General features: G+C 46.7%; 1 protein-coding gene and 1 long non-coding RNA gene across 3 annotated transcripts in view; one reads left to right on the plus strand and one right to left on the minus strand.

The window, feature by feature from the left end:
* Positions 1-13642, minus strand: part of pnt (ETS transcription factor pointed) — a 325056-nt gene that overhangs the window by 158626 nt on the left and 152788 nt on the right. For both annotated transcript variants that reach the window (XM_084606204.1, XM_084606203.1), the window contains exon 2: positions 6407-6515. In XM_084606204.1, coding sequence (XP_084462330.1) covers positions 6407-6505 — 99 coding nt within the window. In that variant the 5' untranslated portion in view covers positions 6506-6515. The remainder of the gene's footprint in view (positions 1-6406; positions 6516-13642) is intronic.
* The window catches only part of LOC146185247 (uncharacterized), a 130646-nt gene that overhangs the window by 68361 nt on the left and 48643 nt on the right, over positions 1-13642 (plus strand). The window lies entirely within an intron of this gene.

Here is a 13642-nt window from a genome sequence, read left to right on the forward strand (position 1 = left end):
TCGCTAAAAGAAAACAAAATGGCGTATGTTCCCACAACCCTGAAGTGATCTCGATCATTTCACTACATACAATATTTCTTTTCAGAATATGAAGAGAAGCGTTTATGTTTTGCAATTTTTTCTTGTTTACTAAATGTGCAGAAGTCGGTAGTTGTCAGGCAATCTATGCGCATTACACAACCAATACCTGCAATGTGCGGATTTCGTAGAAAAACGTCGATCTGTAACAACAGTTTCCCATAAAGGCACAGATTTACCAATGCTACAGATGGAAGTTTTGCACTGGTCGCCTCTGACAAATAAATATTATTCGGGAATTATAATCAGACGCTCTTGCCACAGTCTAGGCAGCGCATAGAACAGGCGTTACTTTGGAAGTTCGGTGGCTTGAGCAGCACGAAGACCGAAATATTTCAACTAATGCTATGACGCAAGAGCTCTCTTTAGGCGAACTCGACTGCAGAGTTTTCTTTGCCAATTCGGCGTCAATTTCGAGCGGTCCAGTAACAAAGCCCTCCCCCCTACCAACCGGGACGTAACAGATAAACGCGTCAGGATCCCCCAAACAATTTACGCAGATTTTCCTTAAGTTCACTAGCAGCAAATTGCAAAAGAAACCTTCAATGTCGCCGCAAGAAAGACCGCCTAGGTATCTGTTACCGAAAGAAGCTCCAACATTTGCTGAATGCTGGATACTTTTCTTCCCACGTTACAGGATAAGCCTCAGTGGACAAACAACCCGAACCGCAGTAACTAATCCTTCCTCAGAAGTGACTACGTTCAATTATCTCGATAATAAGGGAGTAACAATTAACTATATAGCAACGAGCCAAGCGTAAGGCATGTTTGCAAAGAAAAGCTGTACTTACAGCATTTTTTTAGAAATTCGCATAAAAAAAATTACCCCGCCGGGTAGCGCAGTGGTTACTTACAGAGCTCGACTTCTGTTCCCAAGGATGCGAAATCGAATCCCGGCCTTGGTGGCCGCTTTTCAATGGAGGCGAAAACCAGGGCGCCCGTGTGCTGCGCGATGTCAGTGTACGTTAAAGAACCCCAGGTGGTCTAAATTTCCGGAGTCCTTCATTACGGCGTCTCTCATAGCCTGAGTCGCTTTGGGACGTTAAACTCCACAAACCACTAACCAAACCAAATAAAAATGCCTTAGTGTGGGCTCGCGTTAGTCATGCTCGCTCTGCCACATTTTTCTTCGATCGCGAAATTTTTGTTGAAAAACCTCTAAGCTTCCCTTTGAAGCTTTATAGCTGCGCTTGGGCGAATGATAATGAGTAATGAATCCATTAATACCGGCTTGCTCCATACTGCAGAATTTTCCTAATCTCATGGGACAAATATCTGCAATGAGGCGATCATCGAAAGCCTCAAAGAAGGTCTGTAATACAACTATAATTCGAAATATTTCCTACGTGGCGTCTTATTTATATGCGCATATCGTGCTCTTAGGGTGCATTTGAACTTGAAAGAAGACATACTGATGTTACGCCGAATCCAGTTTGATACGGAGAGATACAAGAGAAAGTTACCGGCTTCAACGGGAGGTAAGGAATGAGATTAGACACTGCAAATGTAAAAAAGAAACAATGCGCTGTGATAGAGATACAAGTGTTTAGAAAGTGTCACAAACAGCCTCCTTTGTTTAGGAATCACACGTGGAACCCGAGTATAGGCTAGTAAAAAGAAGCAATCAATAAGCTTGCTGTATAAGAAAGACAATAAGGAGAACGTGCTTTATTTCTGCCAGCTAACGGAGCATCATTGCCTGTTTTTCATCGCGTCTCTCTTTTATTCGTGTTTTGACAGTGCTGTGGAGCCTGCACAGCAGCTGCTGCTGGTACAGAATTAGCGTATATGCACATACTGCCGATCGGCATACGCCCCGTGGCTGCCGCGTGTACGTGTAGTTTGAGAAGCGCGTTTTCAGTCGGAAAAGGCCTGTGCCAGCTCGAGCGGTAACGAGATCTCATCTAAGCCACCTCCCCTGAACTCCTTGCCGCGTCGACACGCCTAAGAATACATTCTGGCTCGCTGCCGGCTGAAGACGGTCGCGCTGTTCACAGTATCATTCCTCTAGCAATGTACCGAACTGAGCTTGCGCAGCGCAGTCCCAGGAAATTGATTCATTTATAAACCTTTATTCATGAGTATGACCTGAGGCCTAGAGGAATCAGAAAAAAACGCTTTAGTTCGCACGACTGCCGCCAATACCCTCGTGGAGCTGGACACTCATCACTCAAATCACTGGAATCGTGGCTATAAAGGCCACCGCGGAGATTGTGAATATTTGAAACACCGTGTTGATTATCTGCTGCCCTCGGAAATGTTTCCTGCCAGCGCAAGAATAATTTTAGAGGTCCAATTTTAGAGGAAGACTCAGTCATTACAATCACCTCGTTCGCGCGCAATCGCGCACAAACAAGCTTAAGTTGCACGGCGGTCGCTGCTAGCGGCCAAAAGATGCCGCTAGGTGCTGAGTGTCCTGGAAATTAGGGCATTAAGAGTCAAGGTGGACGTTGGTTCGCGTTTGCAGATGCGTGATGAAGCAAAACCTGCTTTGATAGCGATGGTATACGCGATGATCGCGTCGATCAGCGGCTGCTCTTTGGCCTAGCGACAAACAACTAGCGGAAGCGATGACAATGTAACCGCGATGGATGAACGACATTTAGATCACTGCAGCGAGAGAAAATAGCTCTGTTTACGCCTCAGTGGGCCCTCATGCACCCATTGCTATCGTATGTAGAAAGAAATGTGCGTCTGGAAGCTTCGATTATGCCGTCCACAACTGTACACGTTCACAACACGAAGAAATAAAGGGCAAAAATCAAAGAGGAGCACATATATCCTTTTACCCTGAATGCGCTCATAGGGCTAAAGGAACGATGCGATCGACATCGTACGCTTTCGTAGCATAAAGCTTAGACATTAATAGTATTCCCATAAATAAACGCCTTCTCAGTTTTGCAAAACAAGGTTTTGAACCGGTTCACAACGCAAATGACGTCACAGAAGGTCCCTCAAAAATAAAAGCTAATAACATTCCTTCGCCTCTCGGTTCCTTGTGTTTTTGCGTTCCAACTTTCTCCTCCAAAGCACCGCCTCCGGGCAGAGCGAGTGAGGACGCGAGCGAAGGCTGACTCGCTCTCACTTCAAGGCTCGCCGTCATTTCAAGTTTCACCGGCGCACCGCTGGTAAAATCACCGACGCGTACAAACACAAGCGCCCAGACTGCGCATGCGGGAACCACGCCAAGGTGAGCAAATGCAGACTGAGCGACGCCCAGTTACTTGAGCTGTGTAGCGTCGCAAATTGCGTGCAGCTGTAAGGTAAATGCAAAGCACGCTGAGGTTTGCTGGCCAGTGGCCTAAGAAACTACAAATAGCCCCGCACAACGACATGCTTTCTAAGCCGACTTATTTGGCTCACACTGATTCCAATGGCGACGGAATGTTCAGAAGCACACGGCAGCCAAATTTGCTTGAAGAAAACAAACTTGGAAGGAAAAGACACGCATTAGTGTCGCCACTAGGCCAACGAAAGTTAACTCCGCATGTTAGTCTACCTGTCGTGGCCGGAGCTTCCCCTGCACTGCAGAGAACTGTACGGAATGAGCATATAACCCGGTTGCTCTGGCATAATAGTGGTGGTCGTGCGCGAGAGCTCGTCACCGTACTTTGGCTCCCTACCCACCGCCTTCGGCGTTCGCTGCAGTCAAGTCCTTGGGCGATCGAAGAGGGCCTCTAATCTTGGCACCGACTTCGGCGTATACCTCCCCACATGCTCGCGAGGGCCAAGGGGTATACAGGGAGTAACGTTGACGAGAGGGAAAAAAAAAAAAAAAAAAAAAAAAGAACGCAGTGAGCACTCAGAAAAGAAAGAAGACGCACTGCAGCTGCGAGGACGAGGAAAGCACCCACGGATATGGCCCCTGCTCTCATTGCCAACCGTAGTCCTTTATCGTTTTCGAGCACTTGTTAATGCAACCACGATATCGGTGCAAGAGGCATCCGAAACGCGAAGGAGAGCAAATGCGCGCCGCGCGTTACGCAACTTCTCCGCAACCACGATTCGGCTCGGCAAAGGGGCACTAAGTGCCCTAAGTCGTATTCGTTAAGCCAAGCAGTAACCGGGAACAAAACTCACTCTGTGTGAGGGAATGCTCGAAGCAATGAAATAGCGGCGATTGTTACGCTGAGCCGGATTATAAACAACGTTAATGACTGTAATAGCGGAAGATTAACTATCCAATGCCAAGAGAGCTTGCTGCCCGCTCCATTATGGTTCCCTATTTGAAGGGGTTCCTCAAAGCTCAGCATCTGGGGGAAACATTGAAAGGACACGTAATCAGCAGTGCGTAAATGGCGTCGCATCGCTTGCTCACTCTTGCTAGTTCGTTTAGATATAAAAATGCATCTTATGAACTGCCTGTTAGGTATAGTCAGTTATTTAAACACTATAGTTAAGCACGCTCCAGAGCTGGCCCACTCATGTTGCGAGTGTATCACGCGCTTACCACCCTTGCTCGTTCGCTCATATAAGCTCCTACTCTGGCTTAGTCAAGTATTCAGCGAATTCCACTACACAACCTTAGCACTCACTCATTAACTTGTGAGCGCTGGAGTCTCACACCTACACTCAACCTCACTGACACGTGTACAAGCACAAACGCGAGAGCGAGGCGGCCATGCCGTGAAGACTGTCGTTGTGCCCTCTTTCTCTCGCTTCAAGGCAGAGAGGAGGTCGCAGGGGAGGAAAACAAAAGGCCGCTCCACCGATCATTACAAACCGGCGGTATTACCGTCCTTAACGACCCCGGACACGTCCACCTCTCAAGGCTCGAAAATGGTTGCGCGCGGTCGCTCTTTCGCCGTTAATCAAGCGGCACTCATGCACCCGCTGATGTTTGCGACCTCGAGTGAAGAAAGCGCGAAGCAGGCACACAAGCGCGCCCTACCGAGGCTAGTATTTTTCCGCATGCAAGTATACATACATATACCTATATACGGAGGCAAGCTGGCGAAAAGCGGGTGGACGGGCTGCCGAGAGACACGCGTTTTCTGCTCGTTTCGAAAGCGATCGGTCGGCCTTCGGTCTTTGACCTCGCTCGATCTGAAGGCGATATTCCGCCGATGTGTGCGTACCCACCCAGCGAGCTAGCTCGAAGCGGGCGCGATGCGCTAACAATTAACAGGCGAACCGCGTGTACAGAGGCGGGGAACGCCGACGTTGGGATGCGGCGTTATTGGACTGCCTGCCCGAAACGAAGGTTACGGAAACCACGCGGGCGAACGAAGCCCGTGGCTATAAATAAGTCACGATTACAGCTCATTAGCCACTGGCTCGAATCCAACGCCTTTGCCAGCGAACATCGAAAAATGCTGCACACATTCACGCGAGTTATGTTATCATCGCGCTGCAGGAGACAACGATGCCAAAACCTTCGCGGAGGAACCCTGCAAGGGTGTTCGTTGTAGGCCACGCGGCTAATTTCTAACAGCGCGAGAGGTTCGCCATAGGTTTGCTGCCGTTGTTGAGAGCGGCGGCAACGCGAACACGGTTATTCGGTGCCCATATGCTGACTCATATCGTGTGCACCCCCTCCCGCCTCTCTCTTCTTTTAGTGACCTTGCGCGCGCACAGAGCCTGACGCATATAGTAGTCCCGTAATTTTCTCTATTTGCTAGAACGCCACACTCGAGTCCTAGAAGGTTAGCTATAATTACCAGGCGATGGATGATGAAACCATGTACCGGCCAGCTAAGCTTTCACGACATCGCGATTGTATGGTAATCAATACCTTCCCTGCTTTGAGTGGAGCTCAATAAGGCAGCAACAGTTTTCGCCTCAACGGTCAGCGTAAGCTATCGTGGCCATGTCAGGCAGGACGGTGGGCGCGTTGCCTAACAAGCCTTTGTTCTGTTTAGTGCAGCTTATGCTTTCCAGCCAGGGCTCGCAAGCAAGGTGCAAGAAATTCGGAATTTGCGATGCCGTCCGTTCCAAACTATATGAAGAAACACCGCTCCTCTTGTGTTTTCATCACCACAGAACTGCTTCTGAAGGAGCTTTATATCTTACCAGACCATGGAAGCACCAAGTGCATGTACTGAGCACACATGCAAAAACCGAAACCGAAGTCGATGGCTCCGCTGTTTGCTGGTGGATGAAGCGCCAAGTGACGAAATGAAAGTAGGGCTGAAGTGCTGCATTGCCATAGTAGTGGTCAGATGAGATGGCCGTTAGCGAATGTGGCTCTTATCCGCTCACGCATTTTCGATTTTTTGTATCCCTCTAAATTCCATGGTGGGTGGTCTGGCTATCAGATCATGATTTAAGGACAAATTTGGCATAGATCTACATGCACGGAAAGGATTGAAATTGGTTAAATACTCACTTTGGGAACTTTGTTCTTTCTCGCCGACATGTTCTTGAGACAGGTCTGGGCAAAACAATGACCCACGGCGTTGTAGTCAGCGTAGAATTCTAAATCCATCTTCCAGATCCTGAAAAGAGAGAGAGAAAAAAAAAACGTCGCATGAGTTCAAGGTCACAGGTAACGATTGAAGCGGGACGGTTTACAAATGATATTCCGCGCTAATGAGATCATTACCGCCTATACGTCGCCCTATGGTACCAACAGGTAATGCCAACACCACAAATTCGGAACTGGGGGCGCAAGGCGTTAATGCCATCGTAGTCCAGTCACAGGGCAAAAGACCAAGAGAAGCTGACACAAACAGCGGCATGATTAGCACAGTTGGAGCCCTGTTGAACTATAAGAATATAGAACGGTAAGGCGCACGGTCTCGTCTGAACGAAGTGACCGAAGGCAGAACATTTTGTGAACGACGGACCGTCTCCTTGCGCACGTTCTCCATAGCTATAACCACCTCTTGCTACCGCGTGATGCTGTTGTGTAGCGATAGAGTGCACGGCTTCTACCAAAAGGGCTGACGGGGGTCGGGTCTTGTGACGATGTCATTGGTCAAGACTAGTATGAGGGGAAGGCAAACGAATAGGGTTACGTGAAGCAAAGAGCGGCAAGGTTGTGTGAGTGGCTAGTCTGTCCACAGCCTGGTCACTAGCCTGAAGCAGACCTGATCAGCAAGGTAGCTTCCTTCACTCTCTATTTCTTTCCGTTACATAAGCCTCTAAATAGAGGTTGCACTCACGTAAGCATAACAATTTGAACTGCATCCCCAACTCCGTGCGTGTAGTGGTTGGGGACCGTGGCTCGGACAGTGCAGCGATGGGAGCGCGTGTGAGGAGCGGTGCGGACCGCGGTGTAGCCAGTGTGTCGGACACCAGAGTAGGGAAGGGGAACCGAAACGCGGATTCTAAAAACAGACCTCCAGCGCGGAGGTGACCCGAGACGCGGGAAAAATAAGGGGCGACAAGAGAAGGACGCACACAGACGCGCACGCGGCGACGACGAGTAAAGGAGAGAAGGCCTGACTCAACGTGTTCTTTTTTGCCCCCTCAAACAGAGCCGCTCCCGGCTTTCTATATTCTCAAGGCGAGCGGCTGGGCTGCCCCGCTCGGTCGCGCCGATGAAATCGACTGTTCATGGCGACCTCCGTGGCACGCCGCGGTTCGTTCGTTACCGCTGCTATCGTGCAAGCAACAGATTAATCGGGACAGATTAACCGGGGGTGTCCACCAAGGTGCCGAAAGGGCGGATTGATGAAGGCGTTGTGTACGCCAAAGCACTGCTATAAGGCAACAGAAGAAGGTAGACGGAACGAAGACAGTGTCAGTGCGTCAGTGACCTCCACTCTATGCTACCATACCTCCTCATGCCGCGATACTGCTACAGAGTACGATTTTTGGCCAGCGCATTATCTTTGCATCTTTGTGAGTGACAGTGCTTGTTGTTTAAGTAGGCAGCGTCTTTTTTTTTTCTTCTTCTTCTTCTTCTTCATAGCCTACGAATGTCCACTCTGCCATTAAGTGTTGCGCTTATTTCCCCAGTTCACATTACAGGCGTGCTGTGTAGGGAAGCGCATTGTGTTCTATACCTACCGCAACTGTTCTGTTTACCACAACTGTTGTACTTTTTTTCCTTCTCATATCTTCTGCGAACAAGAGTAACCAGTAACCGAACAAGAGTAACCAGAGTAACCAGAGTAATAAGCCTTTCCTGCACTCATGCAAACAAAAGAAAGAAACATGCAAACGAAGACGGTATCATAGAGCCCACCAACTTTTGATACATCTCACTTGTATTATGCATAAAACAACAGAACTAAATGTAGGCTCTTGTTTGCAAAGGAAATAATTATCTGGGCTTGTCGGCATATCTCGCATTGCCTGTTTACTGCCTGCGCTATCATCAATTAGCACTCGATAATTTAGGTCAAGTTAAAAAAAAGTAATAATACTGTCCGGAAACCAATCTCTGTTCTCAGCGAGATTTGAATTGGGAACACCGAGAGGGAAAGAGAGCACCTCTTTGGGAAGAGGAGAAACAAAGAACCGGGACGGCCTCATGCGGGGACAAAAGGTACCAGCCTCAGTTAGCGTTTTGCATAGTGCGCACTAGTGTGCATCACAAAATTGAGCGGAAAGTACGCGCCCTCGAACTGATCACAAGCTTGCGAGCGTGTCGGACACTGCTTCACACGTTCCGTACCAACTGAGGCCGCGTGTTATTTTCCCGCCCCGCGCTGTTACATAGGCGTGACAGCTAGCCCAAACATACATGTTAATGGTCACCTTCGATAGAAGGGCGTTGCAGGAAGGGTTAACCACGGACTCAAACGCTGCATTTAGCTAGGTTAACGATTCATGAAGTTTGACAATGCAGGCTGCGTCATGCGGAAAAACAGCAGTCATTAATGCCAGCCGCTTAGATTTCAAGTCGCAGATGATACGAACTGCAATATCGACGCACGGGAGTGTTGTTTTATCACGCTATCCTATTATATAGCCCAGTTAAGATTACCCCGGAAGGAGACTGCAGCCATGAAATTAAGAGACGCCTGCTTCTGGGAAAGGCTAGCCTTGACCGCTTAGTAAAGAGCAGACACATTACACTGCCAACCAAGATCCGTATAATTCGTACTATGGTCTTTCCAGTTGTGATGTATGGACGCGAGAGTTGGACTGTGAAGAAGGCTGACCGCCGAAGAATTGACGCGTTTGAATTGTGGTGTTGGCGGAGACTCTTGAGAGTTCCTTGGACTGCCAGAAGATCAAATCAGTCGATATTGTCGACCATAAACCCTGATTGCTCATTGGAGGGTCAAATTCTAAAGTTAAAGCTCAGCTACTTTGTTCATCTGATGAGAAGAGAGGAGTCGTTGGAGAAAGATTTGATGTTGGGAAAGGTTGAGGGTCACCGGAGAAGGGGTAGGCAGCGAACGCGATGGTTAGATGGCATCCTCGAGGCGCTGCAGATGAAGTTATGTGATGTTAGGAAGATAGTGAGAGACCGGAAAGCGTGGCGTGATACGGTCCATAGGGTCACGAAGAGTCGGACACGACTGAACGACAGAACTGAACTGAATATTGTTACTGTCACTCGATTTATGTGCCTGACCGTTTAGACATGCAACGCATTAGAGAGTTTTGTAATAGGGGAAACGAGCTTGGGGGTATACGCTATTCGCAAGGCGCAAAAGCTTTAGAATATGGGCATAAGGGATGTAATCACTAATCAAGTATAATGTTTCCATGAACACATATTTTTAAATTAAGTGTTCTATCTTGCGGCGTGTCTCTGTATTATTTTCATGCATTTTTCCTGATTTGCCTTGTGCTTTTTTGTGATCTAATTATTTCTCCATTCATTATTTATTCATTGTGTAAGCGTGACTTCTCTGCTGTGAAATGCCGTCATATACAGGGGCAACCGCCCCGTCAAACTGCTCTTCGAAGCAGCTTTTTAGCGGCTGCTCCTTCCCTTTCCTTGTATTGAAGGGAAAATAAATTATTGTTATTATTATTATTATTATTATTATTATTATTATTATTATTATTATTATTATTATTATTATTATTATTATTATTATTATTATTAGGGGAACCGGTCAAGTCTGAATTATATCCAGCGGTCGACGCTCCATTTCGATTAAAAATAAAAAGTGAAGTGCGAGGTTGTAAATTTGGCAAACTTAATGTAATTCCTATGCATTTATTTGTCACCGTAAAAGTAAGGTTGTAACGAGTAATAAAAGCATCGTTCATGCGAAATTCAATACTCGGTGACCTCATTTTTGTCAACAGCGCAAACCTATTTGAATATACCGCGCTTCTGACATTCTGTCTCTATGGGCATCAAACAACGCTTACTCGCTAATCTTAAAACTTGAGGCTTTTTGCGACTAGAATTTTGCGAAGCGGGCATGTTCAGACAAATAAATGTTTCGTTCACAATTTCTTTGTTGCAAACGCTAGACAGAGTGGAGCGGCAGCGACATTTTAGTGGAGAGGTGGGCGGATTTCGCGTCGTCGAACGCCGAAATCTTAGCCAAACATATCCGAAGGGCCACGGGGTTCTGCGCATGCGCACCTGCGTCCCACTATTCTCTTTTAACCCAACTGATATAACAGCCTCCTATTCTATTTTCTTTTTTCTTTTTTTTTTTTTTTTAGATCGAGGTTGCCAGAAAAGGCGACAGGGAACCGAAGTCTTCACAACGTCGGGAGATTTAACCTGAGATTCGAAGTAGTAACCACGAGCTAAAAGTAATAATAATAAAATAATAATCTGCCTGCTTCGCAGCGATGCATGATGAGGTTTATGGTATTGTTTTCCATTATGAATCAGATATACCAACCAATTACCCTCTCCTAACTAATTTCCCAGTCGAAAAAACTACAGAACCATGTTAAAATACGACAAAATACTCTGTAGTTCTGTCGTAAGCGTCAGGTTTTGCTGTAGTTCTGTAGTACTTTTCTGTAGTATACTTCTGTTGTCCGTAGTTCTGTAGCACCGTTTTCTGTTTTCTGTTGTAACTACAGAAATTTCTGATGTTACTATAGAACATTCTGTGGTCACAACAGGTTTCCCGTCAAAAACCGCACAGAAATTCTGTCATGACGACAGAAAATTTTCTGTACTTTTTTCCGACTGGGTTATTAATCATTATCCGCTTGACTCCGCTTCAACCCATAAGTACCTTGGAGTGCATATTAGGACTAACCTTTCCTGGAAGACTCACATTAATTACATTGCAGCTAAAGCCAATCGCACTCTTGGCTATCTAAAACGGACCTTCGCACTTGCACTGTCATTATTAAAAAATCAAAACAAAAAAGCAATTGTCTACTACTTATGCCCGACCCAGTCATGAGTATGCATGTTCTACATGGGATGCCGGCCTTGGATCTTTGATTAACACCCATGCAAGCGTACAAAATCGTTCGGTTCGTTTTATTCTGAGTAACTACCAGCGCACTGCAAGCGTCACTAATATGAAACAAAGTCTGAATCTGCCCTCCTTGGCTGTCCGGCGTGAATGTTCTCGGTTCTGTCTTTCTCATAGCATCTACATCATAACAACCAACTCAAATCGCGCCTTATCACACTTTCGTTTATACGCGTATCGACCATCCTTACCAAGCTGCCGTCCCTCGCCAAAACAGAGTGACGTATGCACATTTATTTCTAACGAAAACAAGCCGTGACTTTAACCAATTGCCCTGGTCCCTATCAGCGATAACTCCCGCTTTCGTACAGCACTTACAAATATCTTTTAATTATTCTTTTTCTCTTTTTCTTGCTTGTGTTTGGCGTTCATTCTGTTTGCCTTCGAGCGATTTTTTTTTTTTTTTTTTTTTTTTTTGCAGTTTGCTTGATATGCACTGCCCTGTTATAGCCAACTGCGAATTTTGAAATATTTCTGAGTGTTTTGAATAAGTGTTGCCATTCCCTTTTCCGTTTCCTTGTTTAATTTCTTGTATTGAAGTCTGAGTGTACATTTTTGTATTTTGCCTCTCCCCTCTACAATGCTTTTGTAAGCCCTGATGGTAAAATAAATAAATAAATAAATAAATAAATAAATAAATAAATAAATAAATAAATAAATAAATAAATAAATAAATAAATAAGATAACAAAGGAAAAACTTAGATGACACTAATTATCGACCACCGTGTTCATGAATAAAAGGCTTGTTACGATATAATTTGGGATGAGCAATTAAGAAGTACTGAACGAAAGCTGTAATCAGGGAAGTTGCTTAAAGCTTATGAACGACAACGAGCAACTTGGATAAACACGCACTGCATGCAGGAGAGACAATCCACTGAACGCAGCGCTTGGTCCTGCGAGTGATCACGTTTAAGTCGTACAGTGTTTTGACGATTTGCTCATATGTAAGCACACACTTTAAAGTTAAAAAAATATATAAACTGCTCGACCCCGGGCTAGCATATCGGTCAGGACGGATTTTAAAGCGTGAAGACCGAAATGGTTGCTGCGCAGATGACTTCATTTGCCTTTATGGAAACAAAAGTGAACAGGGTCGTCACCTGGGCATTACATTACGTCGTTAAACACGTCCGAGAAATACCTGTGCCATTCGGTTCACTCGATTCCGCTGTAATGTTGTGCACCCGCTCGTAGACTCGTTGATCCTCGCGATAACAAAGGATAAGAGGGGTTTTAATTAGGCGATGATGAAAGGAGGAAAGGAATAGAATTGGGAATCGAATCGATATGTCATATCAGACGTATCAATTAAGCTCTCCAATCTCCGTTCCAAAGCCAGATGATTAATAATGCAACGCCCCTCGAATGCGGAGAGAGACCTTCATTCTCGCGGAACAAAGGGCTTGTTCCATATCGGGAAAGGTGCGTCAGGCAGAGGAGCGGTATACCAAACCTAACCACTGCCAGTACTCTTCTTCGTTGGCACGCGTCTCTATGCCCTCTAAAGTTGCACACATAACCAGCGGCCGTGGTCGTTAAGTGGACTGCTTACTCATGCACAAGATAGACGCCCTGTTGAAACAGTCGCGCGCTGCAGCGGCGCCGCGTGTCCTCGAAGACAGCGCGCGCTGTGCGGGTGAGGGCCAAATTTACTCCGCGTCTGCTCGCGCGGGTGTCAACTGCGGTCGACACGCACCGCACTCCGCCCCAGCAGCAGCCGCGTAGGGCTCCTCCGGGACTTTATTTTGTTCCACCCACGGCTGCGAGACATGACGAAGACAGTGGCGGCGCTCTGCTGCTTTGAGGAGCCGCATCACAGGGGTTATGACGCGTTGCGACTCCTAACTAGCAATGCACGCGCTGGACACTTTTAGATGTGTTAGGGGTAAAAGAGCAGCGAGTGTCCGCATTGACAAATACGGCGCTGTCTTTATCTGTATGCTCTCACTTAGAGGAATACTATCCAGCTTTCCGGACTTTCGGCGTATCTGTTTTCCGGTCGAAATTACTCCGTAGCCCTCCACTACGGCTCCTCTTTCTCTCTTTCCACTTTCATTCCCACCCTCCTCCCTTCCCTTACGGCGCGGTTCGGGTGTCCACAGAGCAAGTGTGACAGTTACTGCGCCTTTCCCTTCCTGTGAACCAACTTAACTTTATTTATTTATTTTGTTTCTGTTTTCTTTGTGCGCGTGCTTTGAGGGGATGTTTTCAGTTTCTGCTCCACTTTCGCGCATTATTATTCTGTTCATTA

This window comes from Amblyomma maculatum, chromosome 6 (assembly GCF_055883805.1).
Source record: "Amblyomma maculatum isolate TAMU_Amacu chromosome 6, ASM5588380v1, whole genome shotgun sequence".
In the NCBI taxonomy this organism is placed as follows: Eukaryota; Metazoa; Arthropoda; class Arachnida; order Ixodida; family Ixodidae; genus Amblyomma; species Amblyomma maculatum.